General features: G+C 42.9%; 2 protein-coding genes across 3 annotated transcripts; one reads left to right on the top strand and one right to left on the bottom strand.

Annotated features, from left to right (window-relative positions):
• Positions 1-803: 803 nt before the first annotated feature.
• LOC100384866 (isoleucine--tRNA ligase, cytoplasmic) lies at positions 804-20,309 on the top strand. 2 transcript variants are annotated; one of them, XM_008649996.4, is made up of 27 exons: positions 804-1,525; positions 2,730-2,795; positions 2,876-3,019; positions 3,167-3,363; positions 3,941-4,103; positions 4,592-4,705; positions 4,916-5,013; positions 5,516-5,594; positions 10,824-10,982; positions 11,129-11,218; positions 12,181-12,314; positions 13,923-14,082; positions 14,192-14,275; positions 14,416-14,628; positions 14,716-14,841; positions 15,158-15,295; positions 15,393-15,496; positions 16,561-16,624; positions 16,792-16,880; positions 16,950-17,091; positions 17,439-17,502; positions 17,583-17,650; positions 17,803-17,925; positions 18,000-18,065; positions 19,562-19,667; positions 19,796-19,887; positions 19,975-20,309. In XM_008649996.4, the coding sequence occupies exons 1-27, from the start codon at positions 992-994 to the stop codon at positions 20,074-20,076; spliced, it is 3,519 nt and encodes a 1,172-aa protein (XP_008648218.1). In that variant the 5' UTR covers positions 804-991; the 3' UTR covers positions 20,077-20,309. The 2 variants fall into 2 exon arrangements, with proteins under 2 accessions (XP_008648218.1, XP_020394727.1); XM_020539138.3 differs by lacking the exons at positions 17,439-17,502; positions 17,583-17,650; positions 17,803-17,925; ... (2 more) ...; positions 19,796-19,887; positions 19,975-20,309 and adding an exon at positions 17,283-17,379.
• Positions 20,310-20,623: 314 nt separating this feature from the next.
• Positions 20,624-21,741, bottom strand: LOC100273200 (Sterile alpha motif (SAM) domain-containing protein). Its single transcript, XM_008650816.4, has one exon. It carries the CDS (start codon positions 21,484-21,486, stop codon positions 20,881-20,883), a length of 606 nt encoding a protein of 201 aa, XP_008649038.1. The 5' UTR covers positions 21,487-21,741; the 3' UTR covers positions 20,624-20,880.
• Positions 21,742-22,203: the final 462 nt, after the last annotated feature.

The following is a 22,203-nucleotide window of genomic DNA, read 5'->3' as shown; positions in this document are numbered from 1 at the left end:
TGTAAACGAGAACTTAACTCTGTCTATCTACTCCCTGGTTCTCACTCCCCTTCCCCCTCCCACACAATTGGACACCAAGTTGCTAACAAGCTTAATATGGACCAATCAGAATAGGCAGACATTATCGACCGGTTCGTGCAGTGTAGTGGTCGATATAGACTGATTATGCACTAACGTGATCGACACCGACCAGTTGGATCGGTCGATAACGCCACCGATCGATCGGCTCAACCGACTGCGGGTGGGACCGGTGGTACTGACCCTTACTCAGCAATCGATGGCTCACAGTCGAAACCAGTCTTAGACTAAGTGTCGATGCCATGGTTTGTGATGCTATCTAGTTTATATGATTCTTTGGTATATGTCATGGCGTCAAGCTATTACATAGGTGTGCTGTGACATTCGCTACTAGAATTTTTCATCTATTAACTGTTGTCATACCACAACCTTAGTCTAGAGGTGCTTTTCAATTTTGCACGAGAAAACCGACTTTTGAAAAAAGCTACTTTTTGGTTTGGACCGTTTGACTTTTGTCTTTTTAGAGGACAAAAGCTAAAGCCAAACCAAACACATCATCAATACATCAATCAGCTTTGTCCTCTACCTTGAGCGTAGAGTCAACAGACTGTCTTTGCCAAAAAAAAGTGTATTAGGTTTTTTTTAATTCAGTCCCTAAACCGGTAGAAGACATAATTGTACATATCCTAATGGTTACGTGCACGAAAAAGAAAAGGTAACTTGGGGACTACTGCATGTGCGAAAACTGAAAAATAGTAATACTACCGCATGAGACCATTTCTAGGACCAAGGTTGCATTCGGACCGTCCGTAGCGCCCAGCTGACCTCTAAACCCTTGTCTCCCTCCCCCAAGTGAATCCGTGTTGTACCTCTCGCCGCCGCCGTACCATCGCCCGAAATCCTAGCCCCATTCACCGCCTCGCTCGGAATCCAAGCCCCATTCGGCGCCGCCGCGACCGCCGGACAGGAGGTCATGGACGACGTGTGCGAGGGGAAGGACTTCTCCTTCCCGGAGCAGGAGGAGCGGGTACTCGAGCTGTGGGCGAAGCTCGACGCCTTCCACGAGCAGCTCCGGCGCACGGAGGGCGGTGAGGAGTTCGTCTTCTATGACGGCCCCCCCTTCGCCACTGGTCTGCCCCACTACGGCCACATACTCGCCGGCACCATCAAGGACGTGGTCACCCGGCACCAGTCGATGCGGGGCCGCCATGTCTCGCGACGGTTCGGGTGGGACTGTCACGGCCTCCCCGTCGAGTTTGAGATCGACAAGCTGCTCGGCATCACCAACCGGCAGCAGGTGTTCGACCTCGGCATCGGCAAGTACAACGAGACGTGCCGCAGCATCGTCACCAAGTACGTCTCTGAGTGGGAGGCCATGGTCACACGTACGGGGAGGTGGATTGACTTCAAGAACGACTACAAGACCATGGACCTCAACTTCATGGAGAGCGTCTGGTGGGTGTTTGCGCAGCTCTGGGAGAAGGACCTCGTCTATAAGGGCTTCAAGGTTGCGTCTTTAACCTCACTCAGATAATTTTGGAGTCAGTTCATTCTCATAATTCTGAGTTAGTGAGTTGTACAAAGCTTAACAAGCTTGTCATTGGTAGTTTGACAAGCATAGCGTTCAGTTAATTGGGAACTTAACAGTGTCTTTGACTGCACAGTGACTACATTGCAAATTCTGATATGTCTCAATGCCAGTGTTAGAATATAATATAAGTGAATTGCTCATCCCTTCCTATTAGCTTAAACTTTTGGGTTTAATTGGTTGGTGCATGCAACTCAATATGGTATCAGAACTAGAGGTATCGACTTCGAATCCTGACAGAGGCTTTATTTGTGCCTCCAACCATTTTTTTCACGTTTGCGCCTTTTTCTTTGGCTGCACGTGAATGTGGGTGTTTAAGTGTATAAGTGCATTCACTATCTTCTTCTATCAGATTAAGCTTTTGGGTTAAACTGATTAGTACGTCCACTCTAATATGGTATCACAGCCAGAGATCATGAGTTTTGGCTAACACAATTAAATAGAATAATTGCTGCTCGCTCCTACATTTCACGTCAGAGATAAAAAAAGAGGCTCGACGTGAGTAGTGTTAGAATATAATATAAGTGAATTGCCCACCTTTTTCTATCAGCTTAATCTTTTGGGTTGAATTGGTTGGTGCATACAACTCAATAGTCAGAAGTACATCTCCTTACGTATTTCACTGTTAGGCTGGCATTCTGCTTTGACATTTAGATCTATAATTTTTTACATATGAACTTCTAGTTTGGTTTAAATATTGCTTCTGTAAGGTAAGAGAATGCCATTTTTAATTTGTTGATCTGGGCTTTGTGACAGCACATATGTGTTTTAGTGGTGTGGTGTGGTGTGGTTGTAATTTTGGGAATCATGTGTGGCTTGTAGGGTAATCCATGCACTGTAGTTGCTGTTAATGTGCAACAAGTACTATCTCCGTTCTCGAATATTTGTCGTCCGATAGTTTATTTTTAAACTAAAATGCGACAAATAAAAAAGAACGGAGGGAATATTATTTTGTACAAGTTGTTTTTCAGTCCTTGAAAGAAGGGAAAAGCAAAAAACAAATAGACTACCTGGCAGTACAAACTATCCTCTCTAAAACGAGGAAATGGATTGCAGTTGTATTTTGTCCATTGTATTGCAGGGAATTCATTAAAATCTCTTGACCCCTTTGTTCTTGGTATAGGTCATGCCTTACAGCACAGGATGCAAAACTGCACTGTCAAACTTTGAGGCAGCACTGGACTATAGGGTTGGTTCTTGGCTTCCTAGCTGACCTAGATAACTTCATTGTTGTTGTTTATAGTAACTGATTTTTAAGTTGTATCCTAGACTGTTCCTGACCCAGCGGTGATGGTATCCTTCCCTATTGTTGGTGATATGGACAATGCAGCTTTTGTTGCATGGACTACAACACCCTGGACACTTCCAAGTAACCTAGCGCTGTGTATCAATGCCAATCTCATGTATGCAAAGGTTGGTAACACACTGTCTTCCTATTCCGCTGCATGTCAACAGGCTACCCCAGTTAGTTGGATCTTTATTGTTCACACACTTCTCTACTTGTAAACAGTTGTTTATTATATTCCATTGAGGACACTTACTGTGTACAACTACAAACAGGTTAGAGACAAGTCAAATGGAAAAGTATATGTTATTGCAGAATCTAGGCTTGGGCAGTTACCAGTTAAGGCCAAAGCTTCAGGAAAGAAGCAGGCACCTTCAAAGGGAAGCAATGCTGAAGCTGCTCAGGATGGTTTGGATAAGGAATCATATGAGCTGCTGGTAAAGATTCCTGGGCCATATTTGGTTGGCTTAAAGTGAGTGTCCCTGTTTTGAATTTTGATCAATCTTGTAGTTGGGAGTGTTGGACCTTTTTTTATAGGATACAATATCCACAGCATTATGTTAATGCAATTTAGTTACCTGTATCGTCACTTACCTGCACTTCAGTTTTAAAGAAGGACTTTTGAACTAGATTTTCCAATTCATTTACTTAAGTTGTGACTGGAATACGAAAGTCTTCCTTAGGCTAGTTTCCTGTTTTCCTTGTGTTAGCCACTGGTTTGTTTTTTTAGGTGTTGCTGCTCTGAGCTAAGTTCATAACTCTATATAGCTTTGGACTTGGACATTCATCTGCAATTTTAGGGAAAATATTCTGCATTTAATCTTGAATTGATAGAGCTTACTTACTCCAACAACAGTTTCACTCCACAGTCTACTGAAGTATTGTAGGTTGTGGACATTATTCATTTACCAAGCACTACCACGCTTCAGTCTTAATTGTTGAAGAAAGATCGTTTGAGAATACCAAATTCATGTGATAGCAAAGAATTACTGGATTATGTATCTGTAGGCTTTTTCGTTCTTATGGCTGTTACTTTTTTCTGGTTACAGATATACTCCCCTATTTGATTTTTTCATTGAACTACAAGAGACTGCCTTTAGAGTGATTGCGGATAACTATGTCACCGATGATAGTGGAACTGGCGTTGTCCATTGTGCTCCTGCATTTGGTGAAGACGACCATCGTGTTTGCCTTGCTGCTGGGATATTTGAGGTTGGATCTATTTTTTTTAATTCATGCATATCCTCACTAACTGATGTGCCGCTAAGGACAAGGTATTCAGGGTTGAGAGAATTGGGAAGATCAGTAAACCAGCAATCCCCTTTTCAGATAAACTTGGGGGAATAACCCTATCTATTTAATTAAAATGACGCTATCTAACCATGATGGTGTGACATTAGTACAAATTTGGGAAGGGGCATGATAGTTTCCTGCCTCCACCCTTTACCACTATTGGCGCTATCTAACCATGATGGTGTGACATTAGTACAAATTTGGGAAATGGTTCTATCTGATTTCTTGTTCTTATTTCCCAATTTGGAAGAACAGCCATTTTCTAGTATGACTTACTTTATCCATCTTTTTGTACGATCTACGATGTATGTTAGTATGTATCTCTTGCAAGTTGTTTCTGTTTATGCAAGCATGACCTTGATTTAGTTCTCTCTTTATTTTTATCCTTTCTGATGTTTCACGTGCAGACTGCTGGACTTGTTGTCGCTGTTGATGATGATGGGTGCTTTATTGAAAAAATATCTGATTTTAAAGGGCGATATGTCAAAGAAGCTGACAAGGATATCATCAGTGCTGTTAAGGCAAGTTGATGTTTCAGTTTTTCATGGACTGCCATCTCATCTCAGTCTTTAAATAACCTTTGTTTCTAGTTGGCCAATCAGAATTCCTTTATCTACAGATCGCTGATAAGATAAATGCTAAAATACGCCAAGTTTCAATGCTAATATGACCCACTATTTTTTTATTTTCCTGAGGACTGTACTCTGAAAAGTGATAAACAACATGAACAGGATAAAGGAAGACTTGTTAGTAAAGGGAGCATTGAACACTCTTATCCATTTTGTTGGCGATCGGGTACTCCTCTTATTTATCGGGCTGTTCCAAGCTGGTAACCTTCTACTACTACTGTGCATATAATCATATATATGTTTTGTGTATTTTGTCCATAGGCTGATAATTTATGATTTTGCTGTTCAGCTTCATTTCAAGTTAGTACCAATGCATCTTGTTCTGATAACCTGACAAGCCTCCCCATTACGAACTTCTCTTACCACATGTATTGATCACTTTATGATTTCTTTACCATGTCACAGTGAACTATATGCACAATAAACCATTGTTTTGAACCATTTTCATTTTCTTTATCCCCTAGGAATTTACCGTTATCAATGCTTTATACACAGTGCTTTATGTGAGTTCTTCCTTTTTGTTTGTGGCTCATGTTTGGTTTCATGTCTAGCCAACCCAACTTAGTTGGGACTAAATGACTTTGTAATTTTTGTTGTATTTGTTACTATGTTACCCAGTCATCCGCCTTTGCTTTCATTATGCTCTTCCTTTGCATTACTTTTTTCTATTTGACGGATGTAGCCTGAAGAGATTTGCTGTAGGTTTGTCAAGGTTGAGAAGATTAAAGACCAATTGCTGGAATGTAACAAGGAGACTTACTGGGTGCCTGACTATGTTAAGGTATTTTATGGCTTTTTGCTCCTGGCAGGGCCATGAGGTCCATACCTTGTATGGAAAAATGTCATATGTGAACACTCATAGCCCTGGACCGTATTTTGAGACCCACATTTAGAATTTAGATGGCTATGAGGGTATCTCACATGGGCTATAGGCTTGTACCAGCTCCTGGTTCACCGGGAACAACTTCACTCCATGAATTTTTACCCAAACTCTATAGCTCCTCGAAATATGGATTCACCAAAATGGTGGAGCTAGGAGACATATTCACCATTTTGGTGGAGCTCCTCAAGGGATGCTCCATGAAAGCTTGTTTCTTACCTCCTTGTGGAGTTGGGTGGAAATTACCTACCAATGCCACGGGTTACACACTCCCATCTCATACAGTTTTGTTCTATTTGATTCTACCCTGTCGACCAAACCACCAACGAAAAAAGACCCTGTGGCTACCGTTTCTTGCCCCCTGCACTGGTGAGCCCCACAGCTCCATCAAGCCAGCGATGATCGGATCTGGTGGATCCGGTCGCCCTCTACCTCCCCCACCCCCTTCTTCATTGGTCGACTCCTTTGTTGTAGGGGAATGGGAGGGAGGTTCGCCGGGGTGCCTTGGGCGGCCAAGATGGGTGGCCGATGGTCTGGGAGATGGATATCTCCTGGGTCCTCATGGTCCGCATGAACCATTGAAGGGCATACGCAGGCCGCGCGATTGATTTCATGGGCCGACCAGTCGACTCAGGCCCGGAAATAGCATGAAGACTTGGGGACCAAGGCGAAGCAGCGACTCGACTATTCCAGGATAAGGAAGCGCAGAGACTCACGTGCAACTCGAAAACAGACCCCCGAGAGCGTAGGGTTAGTGTTAAGGAAGGGAACTAACTTGTAACCCTAAACCTGTCGGCTTGTATAAGGCGGGTTAGGGACCCCTACGATCTAGATCGGATACCCTCACCTCGTAGCCCACTCACTCTGAAACTCTAGGCTAGCAGTGCGGCCTCTAGCCTAGTGGTTAAGGACTTCCGAGTAGCACCTCCAAGTCCTGGGTTCGATTCCTCTCGGGAGCGAATTTTCAGGCTTGGTTAAAAAAAATCCCCTCGCTGTGCCCCATCCGCTCTTGGGTTACGATGTCCTGTGTGCCACCCTCCGGTTGGGCCGTTGCAGAGTGGACAATTGACGCTGGCCCGTTAGTGATGGGGGGCCAAGGTTCGGGGATTTTCTTGGCCGGGAGCATTGTTTCGGTCTCTTCTTAATATAATATTGGAAGGGCGGTCTTTCCCTCCCCGGTCGAGTTTTTTATTGTAACTCTAGCTCAGAGCAATACAATCTCCACCTCACATAGGACTTAGGGTTTTACGCCTTCTGGCTGCTTGAAATTGTATAATTCTTGTGTCCTGTCACGTTCCACGCGAACCATCGAGCTATAGTTGATCTCGCCAACCATCAAAAGTACCGCATGGTATATCAGTGGTGTACTGCCCTGCCGGCACCAAACACTAATAGGTGGTGCTACGCGTTCACACAAGGGCCATAGGGAATTAGGGATGGGCTTGAGCGGCCCACCCAGGGTGCTTCACCCAGTGGCGGTGGCTTGCTTCAACCAGAGTTGCGCGGGGCGGTAAAACGGATGGGAGCAAGACAAGAGCAATTGGCCGGTGGCGGATATGCTAGATATAGTTGGGCTGGGGCGCACCGGAGGTGGTGCTGTAGGGCAGAGGCTCGACCGGGATGGCCGTGATGGGCAAAACAGGCCAATCCATCTAAAAGCTCGGTTTTGTGGATATGGCACTGCTGTGTAGCCAAACAGTTCCCTGGTAGATCCACGGTGGATCTCAGATCTATGGTAGAGCTGCCCCATGGTGAATTGGTATTCAGATTCACTTTTCTAGTGCTAGAGCTCTGCCAAAGAGGCCCTATATAGGTTCTGTATTTTGTGACTATGGAGGTATATTGCAGGGAGGCATGTACTCCTGTCCCAACTAAACACACACCTTGCACTTTGAGGGATCATCCAGTCTCAAATTTGACCACAATATGTACAATAAGCACTAATGTTTATGATACCAAATAAGTGTCATTAGATTAATTACTCCATATATTTTCATAGTAAACCAATTTAGAAATACAATTGTTGATACTATTTTTTATAAACCTAGTCAAACTTGAGATTGGTTGAATCCTTGGATGTATTCTACATTGCTACAAGCCTACAACTTGTGTTAAGGCTTGTTGAAGGACCTGTTGATGTATCGTATGGCATGGGTCAAAGCTCAACAGGCCAAGTAGGCGTGTAGCAACCAAATATAGTAACTCCTGAATTAGTTTTTTTTCTGAAGATAAGATTAACTAAGAGCATCAGATTACTCCCTCCTTTTAGCAGGTGTATTTTATTTCGTTAAGGTGAGCATTTGTCCAACAATTTCTTTATTAATACATGACTTTGCAGTATAAATTGATGCAGCTAGTTTTGTATTGAAAAAAATACTTGTGATTATGATTTTGGTTTATCACATTAATGGCATGCTAATAGAGTAATTGTTGTTCAAAGTTTTATCCTAACGAAACTAAATACACCTACTAATTTAAGCAGATGGATACTTAGTTTGTTCTCACTTCTCAGTGATTTTCTGCTGTACTGGCCATACCCTTTTAAGGGGCTGTATGAGTCGCCTACACTTATTCTTCTTTATAATGATATGCAGCTCTCTGCCTCTCCGCATGTTCAAGAAAAAAATTAAGCGGATGTAGTAGATTTGAGTATTTACATGAGTCATTTGAGTGCTAGGGCTAGCTGTATATGTAATAATCTAGATGTATCAGTTTTATTAATGAAGAATGGCCCTGTTTGGTTTCGAAGTGAGTGACCACAGCGTGCAGTGGGTGAGCGTGGTACAAAGAATCAAAGTCACAGTTCATTCTCGTGGTGGATGGGAGGGGGGAATGGAACAATCGAGGCTATCGCAGGGTGTTTGGCGACTTCTGCTCGACTGTTGTGTTCAACATAATGAACCATTAGGAATAAGTGGCCAGTACCTGAAATTTTATAGTCTAGATCAAGATCTGCTGATCTGCATAAGAGCATTTCCAAAAGTCTGCATAATATTAGATATCCTATTTTCTCATATAGCGTCCATCCTAAACATAAATCCACCTTAAATTCTTTTTTCCCATAGCAGTTCCCCTAAAATCAACCTCCTATTTTTCTTAAGATAGGGTGGATGGGTAGTGTCTTTGAGGTAGGAGGATGATTTAGGGTGCCACTAAATTTAGGTTGTTGGACACAAGTACTGTTGGAGATTGCATAAACGGATAAATCTTATTTTTTACAATAGTATGGTTTTTTTCTTGAACGCACATGAGAGCTGCGCATCATTAAATTAAGAGAAGAAAAGAGTCCAAAATAGACCGAAGTACAAAGCCGAAAAGGCAGAACAAACAGACCCATCAACTTCCTGTTGAGCACAGTGCCCCAGCCTTCTCTTGCGCATGAAAAACAGCACGAAACAAGAGGAGGCAAACAGCAAAAGTGCCAGCAATCTCCACATGCACATCTCCACTACTCACCCAGAAACTCCCTGGACCTAATAATGGCAGCACCTAGACCTAAGCCCTCAAGATGCTTGCCACTGGCTAAACCCCAACAATCTAACTCTTCCAAGAAAACTCTTTTAGTTCTGCTTATGGAAGGACTGACACCATCGAAAACCGCCTTATTACGATGAAGCCATAAACACCAAGCCCCCATGATGATACCACTGTTAATGCCTCTTCTTTTGAATTTGTGCACTTGCTTACACACCTTCCTCCACCACTCAGCAAAAGAAATCTCATTAGAAGCAGGAGAAAGATTAGCAAGCCCCAACGGTGATAGAATGCAATGCCAAAACTGTTTAGCAAAAATGCAACTGCAAAGGAGATGTTGGATATTCTCCGGCTCCTGGTCACATAAAGGACAGACCTTTGGATGATCCAACCCTCTCTTTTGCAGTCTATCAGCTGTACAACATTTATTCCTTATTGCCAACTATAGAAAAAAAAATTTGCATTTGGGTGGAGCCCAAGATTTCCATAACCTCTTCCATGGTTCAAAGGTATAGCTTGAGATGCTCTAGCTGAATTGAGATACTTTAAGCACCGTTCAGCTGCACCCGGAAAGGGAGGACAAACACATTTTCAGATTTGCTCAAGATGGCAAATACTCAGCCAAGGCTGCTTATGAGAGCCTCTTCGTTTGTTCAATTCAGTTTGAACATTGTGGAAAGATATGGCAATCATGGCCATGGGCTCCCCCGAAAATGCAAGTTCTTCCTTTGGCTAGCTGCCCTTCAAAGGTGCTGGACAGTGGACAGCAGATCGGCTGAAAAAAGAGGGCTGCCACATCCTGAAAGATGCCTATTTTGTGACCAAGATGAGGAATCAATAGACCACTTATTGGTTAGTTGTGTCTTTGCAAGGGAATTTTGGTGCAGATTGCTTGGGCAGGTCAACCTTCAAGGAACTGCTCCTTAGCCAGGGGAAGGGAAGGCTATGGAATGGTGGAGAAGGGCGAGCGAGCAGGTGCAAGGCATAGCTGAAAAGGGCTTGACTCCTTAATAATCCTGGGTTTCTGGACCATCTGGAACCATAGGCACAGCTGCGTCTTCGACAAAATCACCCCAAATGTAGATGCAGCCATAAGGGCTGAGGAAGAGAGGGTGCTGTGGGAGATGGCAGGAGCCAAGAACCTCTCTCTCCTAACAGCCCCAATTCCTGGGTTGTAGGATGGTAGTCTTTTTGGTGCTGTAATGGACACATTTCTCTATTTTTGTTACTGGCCACCGTAAGGTGGCTCCTCTTTCTTGGACTGGTCCATTTTGGACCCTTTTTATCTTCTTAATATAATGATGTGCACCTCTCCTGCGCGTTCGAGAACAAAATATAGGCATGTTGAATATAGGCAATTAGGCACTCTTTGAGATGATCTAGCTGAGCTAAATCCTGTGAAGGTATAGCTTGTTGTTGCTATTTTGTAGGAGCGCTTGGAAGTACCTTAACTAGTACTAAAAAAGTTTCCATGGTAACATAACACCCAAATATGTGTCTGGAATTTCAAGAACGACTAGATTGCTGCTGATGGAGTGTTTTTCTAGTCACTAAAATTGTTTGGAGAGTTCATGTGTTTAACAACATATTTACAAAGGATGTTGGGAAAGGTTTCTGTTTTAACTTGCTTTAATCTTTAACAATGGTTTCCTGTAGGAAAAAAGATTTCACAACTGGCTTGAAGGTGCACGTGATTGGGCCATTAGCAGAAGTAGATTCTGGGGTACTCCACTTCCACTGTGGATGAGTCAAGATCGTAAAGAAATTGTTGTTATGGATTCTATCGAAAAGCTTGAAAAATTATCTGGAGTCAAGGTTAACATCTCTCTTGGTACTTGCAAGATGAATTCAATTATTTGGATAAATATTCTTGCGATTCCATTCCACAGTATCTTCATTGAAGATTTGAAACAATGGTTAATATGTTAACCTTTGATTTTTCTTTCTAAATATACCATCAGGTCACTGATCTTCACCGACACTATGTTGATGATATTACAATTCCCTCTAAGAGGGGACCCAAGTTTGGGACGCTCAAACGTGTTGATGATGTAAGTTTCATTGGATCCTTAAGTACTGGTTCTTATCTGTATGCGCTTTACATCTTACATTACACTGATGGTTTGATACATTTTTCGTACTTGTTGATTATTGTTTTTAACTTTCCAGCTTCCATTAGGCATTAAGATATTTAGATGGAGGATAGGTTGAAATGAAATTTTCATGTAATAGAGTTGAGATGATTCAAGTGCAAAACATATTATTCTAGTAATATGTAATATGATCAGCTGCAGCAATTTGGTATTAAGAAATAAAACTTATGGTGTTTTGAACTTCCCTCCAGTCCCTAATGCATGTAGTTAGGAGATGCAAATTAGCGCATAATACTAATTTGCATCCCCTAACAATATTAGTTGATGCTAGTGCCTGAAGGGAGCAGTGGTGAGAGGCTGAGAGCTGTCTCACCGAGTCATGTGTTCAAAGAAGCCTCTCCGCATTTGCGGGGAAGGCTTGCCTCGGTTTATCCCTTCCCCAGACCCCACTTATGTGGGAGCCTCCGACACCGGGTCTGTCCTTTTTAGTGTCTGGATGGAGTATTAACCAAATACATATCAATCAAGTTTTTTAGTTGTCTAGGTGAGCAATCCTTCTCTTATGTGCTTAGATTGCTGTAGCATCAGATATTCTGCTGAAGTTGTTGGTAGCAGGCATGCAAGTTCCCTTTTGATGTTTGAATTTTGATCGAAAGCAGTGATATGCAATAATATGGCTGAAACAATGTACCTAATCTCTGCTGGGTCATTAGGTTACATCTATTTTTACCTTTTCTTAATCAGATCTCTTCTTTTTAAGAAATTTCCTTTCATCGTTCCACCTTTTGTGGGAGCTTTCAGCACTGTGTACACCTTTTTTTTACGTGTGAAAACTGTCAATACCACTGCCGTGAATGTTGGAGCATATCAATGTCTTCAGTTTTGAAATGGTCCACTAAGCAATTATGGTTGTTACCCAGGTTTTTGACTGCTGGTTTGAGAGTGGATCAATGCCATATGCCTACATTCACTATCCATTTGAGAATCGAGAGCTATTTGAAAAGAATTTTCCTGGGAATTTTGTGGCAGAGGGTTTGGATCAAACCCGTGGATGGTTCGTTACTCTCTTTCAGTCTGGAGGGTTCATTTTCTTCCTTCAGTTTGTTCAATCTATGGCCTGTGGTGATATTTCATGATATGCTATGCATGTTGTTTCTTATGCCATACTTTTTTTTCGTGAACGCGCAGGAGAGCTGCGCATCATTAAATTAAGAGAAGAAACAGTCCAAAATGGACCAAAGTACAATGGCACAAAAGGCCAAACACAAGACCACCAAAACCTGACCAAACACAAGACCACTAATACATGCTACGCACAGGAATGCAGCTGCCTTCTGCACATGGAAACAGCAGCACAAGAGCCAGCAGGCCGCACACCCACACAACTTCTCTTCACTAAGCCCCCAATAGAACCCTTGATCTGAAAATTGCAGCACCAGGACCCAAAGCCTCAAGATGTCTAGCACCGGCAAGCCTCCAACACTCAAACTCATCCAGAAAAACTGATTTTATTCCCTGAAAGGAAGGCCTGACGCCATCAAAAACCGCCTTATTACGATGCAGCCATAAACACCAAGCCCCCAAGATGATGATACTGTTAAAGCCTCTTCTTTTGGATTTGTGCACTTGCTTACACACCTTCTCCCACCAGTCAGCAAAAGTGGACTCATTAGAGGCAGGAGAAAGATTAGCCAGCCCCAAGGAAGAGAGAATGTAGAACCAAAATTGCCGCGCAAAAATGCAAGTGCAAAGGAGGTGTTGGATATTCTCCGAATCTTATGCCATACTTGTACATATCGTGAGGGATCAATGATGAATCAAGAGCTGGAGGTCTATTTGTTTTGGAGTCATTCACATCCTAGGACTTGCTTAATGGCTCTACCTAATGACTTGAAGCTTTTCTGGTTTTGGTCTCTCTATATAGCATAGTTATGGCAGCAAACATGGCTGTAATAGCCTCAGTTAGTACAAGCATTAGTGCATTACACTTGTGATGATTGCCTATTATTCTCTTTAACTATTAGCTAGAAACCCACTTTCTAATGACTATGAATATAGACACTAGAAAGAACCTGGACATCTACATGACACACATATTGCTGGCCAAACTATGTTTTTTGTGTAGAAAACATGAATATTTTACTGTGTGCTTGACCTCACTCCATTTCTTTGTCATGCTCATGCACATAAAGTTTTGCTCACTAAAAGGCTCTTAGTTTCTTCCACTATTTACTTATGTCCTTTGTAGTTCATGTTGTTATTAGAAAATGTTTAATCTGCATTGATCTACACTTTTGAATCTGATCTAGTTCTCAATACTTCCGTTTTGTTTAATCCAATATTAGTTCCTCCCAAGGCTGTTAAGAATATAATCTCATTTTTTGGGCCTAGAATGTATATGGTGCTGAAAACCTGTAATCATGATTCATGACTAAGGGGGTCTTTGGTTCCCACCTCCTAAACTTTAGTTACTTTTAGTCTCTAAAATACCAAACGGCGTGACTAAAATAGGTCTTTCAAATAGAATTTCTAGGGACTAAAGTTTAGCCACTAAAGTTTAGAAGGGTGACTAAAGGAACCAAACACCCCCTAATACACTTTGATTTATGCCATGCCTACTAATAGTGGGTATTCACCTTTATGACGTGCCTCCATACTGCAGGTTTTATACTCTGATGGTTCTCTCGACGGCACTGTTTGGGAAGCCTGCATTTAAGAATCTTATATGCAATGGCCTTGTCTTGGCTGAGGATGGTAAGAAAATGAGTAAGAGTAAAAAGAACTATCCTTCACCAAAAGATCTCATTGACGAGTTTGGAGCGGTATGTGGTGTCTGGCTGCTTGCTTTTGAATAAGTCAATGGCTGTTACTGGAAGATACATACAAATACTGTTGGAATTAGTGATTAGAATGAAGTTTGTTCTGTTTCAGGATTCTCTGCGTCTATATTTGGTAAACTCTCCAGTTGTACGTGCAGAGTCTCTACGATTCAAACGTACTGGTGTCTTTGCTGTTGTAAGTTGATCTGTTGAAAACTCTGCTCTTATTATCTTTTGGCCAGGCATAGTTCACTTGATATCATTTACCCAGAGCTATCAATAATTGCTATCATGAAAAGAACATGACCCCCGATTTGATGTGCTTTGATTTATCAGGTGAAAGATGTCTTCCTCCCATGGTATAATGCGTACAGATTCTTTGTCCAAAATGCAAAGAGACTGGAAGTCGAGGGTCTTGCCTCATTTTCTCCGATGGAACAAGCGGTACTTCTGAAGTCATCCAATGTGTTGGATCACTGGATAAACTCAGCAACTGAAAGTCTAGTTAGCTTTGTTCACCAGGAGATGGATGCATATCGTCTTTACACGGTTGAATGTTTTCACAGTTTTTCTGGATATCAGTTCCCTTGTAAGATCTTTCTGTGTTATGATCATTTGATGTAATCGCCTTTGCAGGTTGTGCCATATTTGGTAAAATACATTGACTATCTTACTAACATATATGTGCGCTTGAACCGCAAACGGTTCAAAGGACGTACTGGAGAAGAAGACTGCAGAATTTCTCTCTCAACACTCTACCATGTAAGTATATATATCCAGTAGCATACACTTCATCTGGTCAATGCTGCTGCAAAGTGTCTATGTGTTACTGAAAATGGTATTTTAAAGCAAGCTCATACATATTTGTATAGTTAGTATATATATTCAGTATTGCAATGATTCTGTTGTTTTGCTTCACTGCGATATGTTAATACGAACATCTGAAACAATCCTGGACACCAAATATCATCCATTTCATTATTTCTATACCTTTAAATATTTAAAGATCCCAATCATGCACACTTTTTTTTGTTTCTTCTCCAGTTGCTTATAAGATACTTGAATTATGAAAATGCAGGTTCTCGTAACAACTTGCGTGGTGATGGCTCCATTTACACCATTCTTTACTGAAGTTCTTTATCAAAATTTGCGGAAGGTATCAAGTAAATCTGAGGAGAGCATTCACTTCTGCAAGTTCCCTTCCACAACTGGTGAGGTAATTGTTCATCTAAACATTCCATTTTGTGTTATTTTAGCAGAATGGCTTCTGACTTAAATAGTTAAATGTTCGATTGATTTTGTTACATTGCCAGAGAGATGAGCGTGTTGAGCAAAGTGTAAATAGGATGGTGACCATCATTGATCTTGCACGTAATATTCGTGAGCGGCATAACAAAGCTCTCAAAACACCACTCAAGTATGTCTAGGCTTCCTTCAATTTTTGCATGTGTATGTTTTCTGTGATGATGTGAATCACTTTGGCAGATTGTTCTTATAATATGTTCTTAAAGCATGAAATATGATAAATTTTGGCTGTAGTAGTGGTTCTCATAATAAGGTTTATAATTTGAGTTGTGTTTTTGCACTCATCCTGTACATGTAACTTGAAGAATTTGTGTATACAACAAGGTTCAAGAAAGCGCGATTATGCCCTGAGCAGAGGGTCAGCACATTGCTTACCTACTAAGCGGGCAATTAAGTGCTGGCCCTGCCTAATCGTGCCCATCCGGCATGTTTAAGGGCGAAGAGGAGGGAGAGGAAGAGGAGGAACACCTCCGGCGTCAATCCAGCAGGCAGCAAATCGACGGATCGATGAGAGAGAAGAGGAGAGACTTTGAGAGAGAGGTAGAGAGAGAGCGCGGACGGAGCGGCGATGGATGCAGGCAACAGATTGGTGAGAGAGAGAGGCGGAGCGGCTTCGCGGTAGAAAGAGAGGCGAAGGTCGCACGAGGGAGGAGAGGCTTCGGGAGAGGTAGGCGGAGAGCGCACGGCACGGGGGAGGATAGGCTTCGGGAGAGGGAGGCGGAGAGCACATGGCGGCGGCGTGGGGCGTGTAAGGGGGCAGCAGATGTACTAGGTCATCGCGGGAGAGGGGTTTTGGGTTGAGCCTCCTGGCAGGTGGGCTTAGTGGGCTGCAGACTCATGAGGAGAGGAGGGGGTTAAGGGCTGCTGCAGGCCTACATGGTGACCCAATACCATGTCTTTTCTTTTTCTCTTTTCAACAAAAACGCTTAATCACGATTAATCGCGCTTAAGCTTTTTCACCACCCTAGCGCGCGCTCAGCGCGTAGCGCTTTCTTGAACCTTGGTATACAAAGTTTAAACATCAAGACGGTTGAATCTGATGGAAGTCACATGGAAGTACAGTATTTGAGTTTTATATTAAATTTTTTCATAACATTTTAAAATAAAAGTTGGAAAAATGTACATTGCATTTAGTAGCATTCAGTTGTGTCCTGTGGTGACTGCTTTGAGTTTCAGGGAGATGGTGGTTGTGCATCCAGACAATGACTTTCTTGAAGACATAACTGGTAAACTAAAAGAGGTTTGTTAGACTGAAACCTATATGCGTTGAGTTTGTCTCCATTCTGAAGTTACGGAACTGTTTTGCTGTCATCAATCAGACACATTCATTTCAAGCTTTTTTTAGTTTTTATTAAGTTTTGGTTCTTTATTAGTGGATGCTGACTACATCTACTTCATTCCATGTAGTATGTCATGGAGGAAATCAATGTTAAGACTGTCACTCCATGCAATGACCCCTTGATGTATGCTTCTCTGCGAGCTGAACCTAATTTCAGGTATGATTAGTTCAATGCACAAATACTGCACATTTGCACCCACTGCTCAATGCTTGTGGTATTTCTTAGTGTGCTGGGAAAAAGACTTGGAAAGGACATGGGCAAAGTATCAAATGTGGTGAAGAAGATGACTCAGGAACAGATCTTAGACTTCGAAAAAAGTGGAGAGATTTCATTCTTCGGTCATTGCTTGAAGCTAGATGATATTAAGGTAATGTTCCATATACATGCAGTCCTTGGTTTGATGCCAATAAAAGTTATCTACAACTCGTTGGGTGATCGTATAAGTATAAGCTTACGACTTGCAAGTTCCCAGTGCTTGGATGCTGGAAAAAATATCTTCATCTAGCAAATAGTTTTCAATTAGTATGATTAGAAGACTTTATAGTTATAGCCTTACAGGTTTTGTGTGTTTGCGCTTTCATCCTCATATACTGGTAACTGGGCATGGAATACTTCAGTGCAACATGTTTCTATTAGATGTCACAAGGTGCTTATTTCAGTTTTCTGCATCTTCACCATTTCTACAAATTTTACTTGTAGACTTCTTATTTTTAGGTTGTCCGACAATTCAAGCGTCCTGAAAACGTGTCGGAGAAGGAGATTGATGCTGCAGGAGATGGTTTTGCCATTAATATGCTACTTTGTCTATAGTTTGGCTAATCTCTTTCTGCTAACATCCCTATATTGCTTTTGTTATAGGCGACGTTTTAGTCATTTTAGATCTACGAGCTGACCAGTCATTGTTTGAAGCTGGAGTGGCTCGAGAGGTAGTTTACAAGTTTTCTATTTGTCTAAGTTTTAGCATATTGTTTCTGAAACTTCAGCACAAAAAAACATCTATGGTTGCCCAGAACCTTGATTGCTTATTTGCTAAATTTATATTTTAATATGCTTACTATAAGTATCTCTGCACGTGCAGGTTGTGAACAGGATCCAAAAATTACGGAAGACTGCTCAGCTTGAACCTGCTGATCCAGTTGATGTGTATTACGAATCTGTGGGCAGTGACAAAAACACACTGGAAGAGATTTTGAAGTCACAGGTAAGTTATAACCGGTTGATCAACACGATACTTATTTTGGAATATCTTTTTCATGAATAGTTTATTCTGTACAGGATCAGTATATTAGGGACGCACTTGGTTCACCAATTATGCCAAAAGAAATGGCACCAACAGATGATGTAAGTTTCGATCGATCCTCAATTCTTTTTGTTGTATCGGGGCTTTTCAAATTCAACTCGAATGCCTACTCAATCATATGCCCCCTTGGTATCTTCAGTTCTTCACCAGTATTTGCTTTTGGTTGTAGCTTAGGCCCTGTTTGTTTACCCTCTAGAATATATAATCCAGCTTAAATAAGTTGAGAGTTAAACAAACAACACAGATTATTAGGTGGATTATGTAATCTAGATACCTAGATTATAATAATCCATAAGCACATCAATAGTTGCTTATATAATCCATAAGCTAGATTATATAATCCTAGACAGGGCCGTTCCTGACTTTTCAGGGGCCCAGTGCGAAATCTGATATAGAGATCCACACACAAATATATATAATTATACATACAATATCGAATATTTAACGTATAAAAATTATTATACATTGTTTTGATGTTTATAAGATAACAAATGTAAAATATAGCCAAAAACACTTACTTCTCTTCTGATATCATTAAAAATATCTTCTAACATTTTGTGATACAAAGTCATCGCTTATATTATTGAGATCAATTTCATTCAACAACTTTTTTTCGATATATAGAATCGCCAAGTCATTTAACCTCTCTTAAGCTATTGTTGACCATAAATAGTTCAAAAAACATTTCAATTTTAAAAAGCTTCTCTCTGCCGGTGCAACCATCATGTGTATAGTAAATAATACTCTATCTATATTAAAATAAAATTCGTTTTGTTTCTTTAGTGGATTCATCATCATCTAGTTGAATATAAACATAAAAATCAAGAGCTAAAACAAATATTATTTTGAAACGGATAGAGTATTCGATAAGCAATTGAGACATTAGTTTAATAATTTAAACGAGACTGGTTGAAGTGCATCACTCTTTGCGTATTTGTGTCTAGAATAGATAAATTTAACAGGAAAAAATGCTAGCGTCTAATGGCTAGGGGGCCCTCTGATTTTGGGGGTCCGATGCGGCCGCACCTTCGGCACCCCCACAGGGACGGCCCTGATCCTAGAGGGAAACAAACAGGGCCTTAGTATAATACTCCATTTCTTTAGGAAGTGGTGTGCCCTTAAGGTTAGTTTGGAAATATAATCCTCTCCGGGATTCACGGGGATTGGAGGGGAAATTAAAAGCTAATTTTCCCTCCAATCCCCGGGAATCCCGGAGGGGATTTAAGTTTCTAAACTAGTCCTTAATGCATGATACACAACTCTATTCAGGAAAATAGTATACTGCGTTTGGATACCCGTATTCTGATATGTCCTTTATTTCCATGGCAACGGGTTTTTTTTTATTTAAGTTTTTTGTCATAATATGCCGAAGTAGAAACAAATCTTTCTTTTGCTTGGCCTAGCTTGCAAGTTTGACAAGCTATTTGATGGACAAATCAACAGGCTGCACATGTCTGATCTACATTTTGAGCCTTTCCTGTAGGATCACAGAGGCAATATGGGCAATATTTAGAGTTTATCAAACTGTTGTTTGCAGGTAATACTTGGCGAGGAGTCTCACAATGTACATGACATGTCATTTGTCATATGCATTGCAAGGTCCACCCCTATTCTTGCACCAGATCTTCTTTCTCATGCCTCAGGTAAGTCTTGCTGAATTCAGATTACAAATTGTGAACTCTACCCATGCAGGCACTAGCTATTTCACTTTTGATACTGTGTGGTCCTGTGGACAGTCCGAGTAATGCATGCACGTACTCTGATGAAACAGGCAAAAGCAATCATGTGGAGGCGTTGAGAGTATATCTTCTGTCAAGGTCTCTTTCCAGATTGAAGAACCAGTTCCAAGCTGGAAAGGGCATGGTAAGCAGTCAACGCCGTATGCTTTCTTCCTTTTCAGAAAAAAAAAACTACTCCTTTGTGCTCATAGCTTGCCTACATCCTTTCCAGATTACAGTTGACTGCATCGAAGGTTATCCACCGGTCAGTTTACTGCTAGGAAAGCACGTTTTCCTAAGTGCAGGGGATTTTTATCTGGCTAGTCGATCCTAGTTTCGTTTGCTGCATCCCAATTTTGAGCTGCTTCACCCATTGTTTTGCCGCAATCAGCTTAAAACAGCTTGGTTCCATTTATGCATCTCACCAAAGTCATGTATTCAGTAAAGGTGAAAGTCTCAATGTATGCTAATATGCTATAGCATGACATGTAAGCTAAGATTTTCAAATACCTGGCTATGGGTTCCCATAGGTGATAGCATGTTTGTTTGCAATCTCTTGGTTTTCGACGTTTTTTTTTTGCTGAAACTGCGGCATAAAAACGACTACAACACTATTGCTACGTTACGAGCTTTTTTCGTGTGATGATGACGAAAATAATCGCTATATACTACCATATAGAAAGATAACGTTGTAATTACGATTTGTATAATCTGGTCTGGAGAGTAAAAAATGGTCTTGCGATGGCAATGGTCAGGCATACAGGTTACAGGGTTCTAAACAGACTCAACCTGCAGTCTGCGACCCACGAGCATCCTCACCGTCCTCACCATTTTTCCACCAAACCAAATCACCCCACTAGGAAAACCCGGCTGGTCTCTGATTCGTGCTGAAGCTTAGATACTGCAAAACCGACGGGGGAAATTACACATTTTCGACATTATTTGCTCAACATTACGAAACACGCATTCTTCCTTCTCTTCTCAGGGAACTGAAAACGACGAACACCACGGTTGAGAGTTTACTAAAATCCTCTCCACCACAATTCCACAAAAGCAAAGCTATGACAACGACTGACGCAGCAGCACCGAACCCGAGCTGCCGGAGATCGGAGAGGAGACAAGCAAAGCAACTTTATCTTCACGTGGGTTTGAGGTCCTGAAACATGGAGTCCCACTTGATGTCGTCATTGCCGGTGCCCGCGCCGCCCTCCTCCTCCTCCTCCGTTCCGCACTCCTCGTCGTGGAACATCAGGCTCGCCTTCGCCGACGACAGCCTCGCGCCGCCGCCGCCGCTGAGGCCGCCCGCTCCGGCGACGGCAGCGGCGCCGTCGGTGATCATGAGCACCATCTTCTTGGCGGCGCTACCGGTGCTCTTCCGCTGCACGGCGCCGACTTGGACGGCGTCGTCGCCGCTGCAGATCCTCGGGACGACGGCGGCGACCGACGACGGCGCGCCCCGCCTTGCGCCGCCTCCGGCCAGCCGGCGCACGCACCGCGACAGGCACCTGGTGGCCCTGCGCGCGAGCCGCGAGCCCGACGACGCGGCGGCCTGCTCCTTGGCCAGCTTGAGGATCTCGAGGCGGTGCTTGGCGACGGCGATGCCCATGCTCTTGAGCAGGTCGTGGTCGAAGTGCGCCGCGTCCCCGGGCTCCAGCTCGTTCCGGCTGAAGAGGCGCCCGTACTCGTGCGCCAGCGCCGGCGCCAGCCCCGTCCGCGCCAGCCACGCGCACCAGTCGTCGTCCATGGCGTATTGGCGTTGCAGGCAGCCTGCCCTCAGCTTCCCTGTCCACCAACCTACACTTCCCGCGCGGCTGAGCGGCCAGTGAGCACACAGGACAGGACAGGACAGGACAGGAGTACAGGACCCAGCGCCCGCACTCACTGCAGGCCCCCTCACTGCCCGGCTCGCCGCAACTACTCGCGCGCTAGGATTTATAGGAAGGCATGCACAGCACAGCACAGGGCTAGAAGCTCGCGGCTGCAGAGGCGTTGCACGGCCAAGCTCACATGCTTTGCCTTGCCTTGGCACATGACAAGGCTGCCTGCCACCTCACGCGGATTCAGCGAGTTAAATTCGTGGACGTAGCGCTGTGGCGCCAACGCGGTATGTACATTACATACAAGCAAGCTTGGCTTCGGTGCACGGGTACAAGTAACCAACAGATGACGAAGCTCCAAAGGCTGTCAGCAGGCTGATCGATCTGATGACGCAGTTCGCGGTCCACCATCTCCATCCTGCCACCATGCACCACCAAATCTTGTGGGCACGGGCACGGGCACGGCCTCTCGATTGGTCACATGCATGCCCCTGCAAAGTGCGTGGAGCTGCTGCAGCTAATGGATGCTGGCTCTCCTTTACAGCATGAATAAACTAAGGCGGCCCGGTTTGAATCGGCTAAAAAGTTAGAGATAATTATTAGCTCTAGTGCATTTAAATAAGGGCTAAAAAATTTACTAGCGT

The sequence above is a fragment of the Zea mays genome, chromosome 6, assembly GCF_902167145.1.
Source record: "Zea mays cultivar B73 chromosome 6, Zm-B73-REFERENCE-NAM-5.0, whole genome shotgun sequence".
NCBI lineage: Eukaryota > Viridiplantae > Streptophyta > Magnoliopsida > Poales > Poaceae > Zea > Zea mays.
This window is presented reverse-complemented; position numbering and strand designations above follow the sequence as displayed.

Excerpts from the sequence above, each read along its gene's own strand:
- LOC100384866 (XM_008649996.4), top strand. The coding sequence starts at position 992 with ATGGACGACGTGTGCGAGGGGAAGGACTTCTCCTTCCCGGAGCAGGAG. Across the intron at positions 2,796-2,875 it reads AGGCAGCACTGGACTATAGG|ACTGTTCCTGACCCAGCGGT; the intron begins GTTGGTTCTTGG and ends GTTGTATCCTAG. Across the intron at positions 19,888-19,974 it reads TCCAAGCTGGAAAGGGCATG|ATTACAGTTGACTGCATCGA; the intron begins GTAAGCAGTCAA and ends CATCCTTTCCAG.
- LOC100273200 (XM_008650816.4), bottom strand. The coding sequence starts at position 21,486 with ATGGACGACGACTGGTGCGCGTGGCTGGCGCGGACGGGGCTGGCGCCG.